Consider the following 4,320-nt stretch of genomic DNA (forward strand, 5'->3'; position numbering starts at 1 on the left):
GGGGGGGGGTGTGGAGAGGAGAAATAACTGAAGAGCTTTTTTTCCCTTTCTGTTTTAAGGTGATGATTGCATCTCAATTGTAAGTGGGTCTTCAAAGGTTCAAGCAACTGACATAACCTGTGGGCCAGGTCATGGGATTAGGTATCAGACTCACACCTCTAATTTTTAACAAATTTTGAATTAAATATTCCCACTTTGAGTTTTTATTTTTTTCCCCTAATTTTTTTAACTTTTGGTGAGTTTAGCATTGGAAGCTTGGGAGCTGGAAATCGAGAAGCCCATGTTTTAGATGTGAAAGTTGATAGAGCAAAACTTTATGGAACCACAAATGGAGTCAGGATCAAGACTTGGCAAGTAACAATTAGCTAGATTTTCAAATGTACATTTGCTTATGTGTACGTAACTACATATTATGTGGATTCATACATGATACATGCATGTTGCATGTATATATATATATATATATACACACACGTGTGCAATTATAGATGTGATTATTGTTGGGGCCGAGTAGGATGTTAAAGGCCCATTAAAAACCCGTAGGAACAAAGGACTCAAGGCTTGGAGGAATCGGCCCACCTTGTATGTTATTTTTATTACAATAGTCTTGATGAACTGCAGTCCATACGGGGGTTAGGGGGCGGCAGTCCCGAGGAGATATTTAGGGTTATATGGGTATTTCAATACACAATACGTACCTATATATGATACGCTATGAATTTGTAGCGATTGAATTCTGAATGAGAGGAGGTGTGAGGACGATTGGCTCTAACTTTATTCTCCATTATTAGCAATTCTTATCTCACAATAGGCATAAGTAATCTTATCAAATCATTAAAATATTTGTGTTGCGTCTATGTGATTGCTTTTTTCCCACTGTGTGTTTTCTTTCAGGCATCATGATTAGGTTTCATCCTACAATTATCTGTAGAAATTTCCATAATTGTTAACTGTGCAGGGAGGTTCTGGGAGTGCAAAGAAAATCAAATTTCAAAATGTTTCCATGTACAATGTCACGAATCCTATAATCATAGATCAGAACTACTGTGATCAAGATGACCCTTGCAATGAACAGGTAATAACTCTTACCTCTCCTCTCCTTACAGTTGATCATAACCCTTAATAATTCCTTTAATTTCTAAGAATTGCCTCCATGATCCTTCTATGCAGGACTCAGCAGTGCAAGTACAGAAAGTGAGGAACAAGAATATTAAAGGGAGAGTGCTTCAGAGGTGGCCATGAAATTTGATTGCAGCAAGACCTTTCCATGTCTAGGGATTTTTTTGCAAGATATTAATCTAGTGAGAGAAGGAGGAACATCTGCTGCCTCATGTGAGAATGTGAAACGGATTAAAAAAGGGAGTGTTTCCCCACTTTGCCCTTGAGAGGAAAGTGAAGTTTGGTTTCTTAGCTAAGGCTGTGTTTGGTAGCCAAGAGAAGAAAAAGAATCTAGAAAAAAGAAGAAAAGAAAAAAAGAAAAAAAGAAAAGACAAGATATGAAATGGTAAGAAAATATAAAAAGTATGAATGTTTGGCTAACATTGGAATAAAAGAAAAGAAAAGTTTTTGTGTTTTCATTAGAATAAAAGAAAAGAAAAGTTTTTGTATTTTCTTACGTTTTCTTGTGCTTTTGGCAAGATTTTTTTTGTGGCAGTAAAAAAAAACTTCACCATTCCTAAGGTGAATTTTAAAATTCAAAAAAGAGTCTTCTCTTGGTTCTGGACATGCCAAGCATAAAGAGAATTTCTTAAACTAAGCAAAAAAAAAAAAGTACAAAAAAATACTTTTTTCTTTTCTTTCTTCTTTTGGCTACCAAACACTGCCCAAGGTGATTGATTGTTCCAAGGGGTGATGATGTATTATATGTAAAATACACATTTGTTTGTGTGTTTGTTTTTCTTAGTTTGGCTGGGCTTCAGGTGGTTCCATGTAGATAATAGAGTAGAGAAGGAAACAATGAGGTAAGACCAAATGCCAAAAGTAATTGGGTTTGGTAGGATAATACATGGAAAAGGATGCCCAAGATGCTTGTGTGAATATTCCATTCCACCCTCTCACATATTTTGTCATGGACCTTATACTCTCTCTCCACACATTAAATGCCCCTACGAATCATGATTCTCATGACGCTTACTGGTTGGGAAACTGTACTCTCATATCATGGGAAACCTCTCCCCATAATACATAAATAACAGTTTAGAATTATGGCAAGGCTATTGTACACATACCCCAAATTTCCTTAGGATAAAGCTTATGCACAAGCTCATCCACATGGCCCACCTTCTTTTTTTTCTTTCTATCTTTTTCTTTTTTGTGATGGGTAATAAAAAAAGAAAAAAAAATTTTCTAAAAGGCAGCGTAGTCCCTACGTCCAGACACGTAGTAGAGAAAATGATTGCTCTACTCCTCTTGAAAGATGAAAATTCCGCACATATTGATGCTTTCAAACAAGTTCCTATTGACTCCTATGCTGATGTAGAGCCACACTGCCTTTTAGGGAACTTTTTCCTTAAAACAAATTAGACAAAAGGAAGGAAAAATATTCTTTCAGAATAACAAGCTTTATCTAGGTAAGCCTTATAACAAGATTCTAGTCTGACATCTAGTAAGCTATTGAAGATGAACTGAGGAACAGTCCTATTCAGCTTTGAGCAGCCCTACTACAAAATCCAAAGAACAAATATGGAAGAAAATAAAGTCTTCAGTCTCATTATGTCACAGACAAAAAGCTTTAAAAGTAACAAACCAAAGTCACAAACAAAACTACTCCGAACCCATCATTTTCTCCCTTTCCCATATCACACCACGGCAAGTTTGGTGATGTTAATATTTTCCATACCAAAACCACACGCAAATGCTATTCTCTTACCACTAACTCACCTTCCACTTTCTTACCCTAAGGCTATATATCACCTAAATAGTGAGTAATTCTCCTAACTTTTCCACCAAACACAACCTCTTTGATATCATACACATAACCATATGGTCGCCTAATGCGTGGTACTCTATTGAGCGTTGATGTCTTGTACTCTAAAGTTTGGGTTGTGGGCGGCCTCTTAAAGGATCATTAAAAGCCCATTGCACTTTGTTGAATGCTTTTAGTGTTGATTATAGAGAACTCTTTGTAAACACCAATAGATGTGAGGAAGAGAGCTTATAACCCATTTCTCCAATATTAATAGTGAAGATTGCTCTCATATCACAGCGGACATAGGCATCTTGTCGAGCCTTGTATATCCTTGCATTGTAATTATGTGAATTTCACTGTGCATGAGACATGGTTTCATACATTTGGGTTTTGAATGTATAAATGTATATAAGCTTGCTTTCCATAGCGGTTGCATATATCCTCTGTACACATGCATGTGGGTGCATGTAGAATTTTTTTGGTGTACTTGTAGATGTGTGCATGAGAGAGAGAGAGAGAGAGAGAGGTTGGGGATGTGGGAAAAAAGTGGGCAACCGGCCTAGAGATTATCCTTTCGTCTCAATCTCTTGTATCTCATTCCATACCTCAGAAACATGGAGAAACATGATCCAAGGAGCCATAGATTAAGAAATCTGTCTCTCTCACTCTCTCTCTCTGACAAACATAACTACCAAGTAATCTTCCCTTTCTTCCCTTTCTATAACTATATAACCTCATAATGACATGGTTTCACCACACCATCCCTTCAACACTCTAAGCAATTAATCTTCCATATCTATTGGATTTTTTTTTTCTGTTTCTTACAAGTGAAGATTACAATGGGTCTACTAACACAACTACTTCCACTCTTTATGTTGTTATGTTCTTACTCCTGTTATAGCATTTTACAAGAGGATCCATTCTCTAATTATCTTGATGAAGTTTCTGTTTACAACACCCTGGTCTATCCTAATTACCCTAATTACTTTAGCACCGTCGACGATAGAGAAGGCGATTTCGAGTCCATTTCGAAGAGCCTCATGAACTATAAAACTGAAATTTCTACATTGGAGCAGCTCGATCAAGTGGGTAGTCTTGCAACTTCAGTTACAGTAGTTAATGTAGATGATTATGGAGCTAAAGGTGATGGAAGAGATGACACAGAGGTCTGTAATATAAATTAAATGTTATATTTCTTCTTGAAGCTTATGGGTTTTAAACTTGGTTTGCTTTATTGGGTTCATTCAGGCATTTAAGAATGCTTGGAAGGCAGCTTGTTCATCTTCACCTTCTGTTCTTCTTGTGCCTCAGAACAAGAATTATCTTCTTAAGCCAATTACGTTCTCTGGGCCTTGCAAATCTGATCTCACATTGTTGGTGAGATAAATCTAATCCGTCCAACCCTCCCCTCC

At 36.8% G+C, this 4,320-nt stretch overlaps 1 protein-coding gene and 1 pseudogene across 3 annotated transcripts in view; both read left to right on the forward strand.

Annotated features, from left to right (window-relative positions):
* Positions 1-1,385, forward strand: part of LOC122065267 — a 13,634-nt pseudogene extending 12,249 nt beyond the window's left edge.
* A 1,723-nt stretch (positions 1,386-3,108) lies between these two features.
* LOC122065260 (polygalacturonase-like) overlaps positions 3,109-4,320 on the forward strand; it is a 5,231-nt gene continuing 4,019 nt past the window's right edge. The window contains exons 1-2 of one of the 3 annotated variants that reach the window (XM_042629057.1): positions 3,109-4,074; positions 4,157-4,285. In XM_042629057.1, coding sequence (XP_042484991.1) covers positions 3,748-4,074; positions 4,157-4,285 — 456 coding nt within the window. In that variant the 5' untranslated portion in view covers positions 3,109-3,747. The remainder of the gene's footprint in view (positions 4,075-4,156; positions 4,286-4,320) is intronic. The other 2 variants (XM_042629056.1, XM_042629055.1) reach the window with 2 other exon arrangements.

Source organism: Macadamia integrifolia, unplaced genomic scaffold (assembly GCF_013358625.1).
Source record: "Macadamia integrifolia cultivar HAES 741 unplaced genomic scaffold, SCU_Mint_v3 scaffold1945, whole genome shotgun sequence".
Classification (NCBI taxonomy): domain Eukaryota; kingdom Viridiplantae; phylum Streptophyta; class Magnoliopsida; order Proteales; family Proteaceae; genus Macadamia; species Macadamia integrifolia.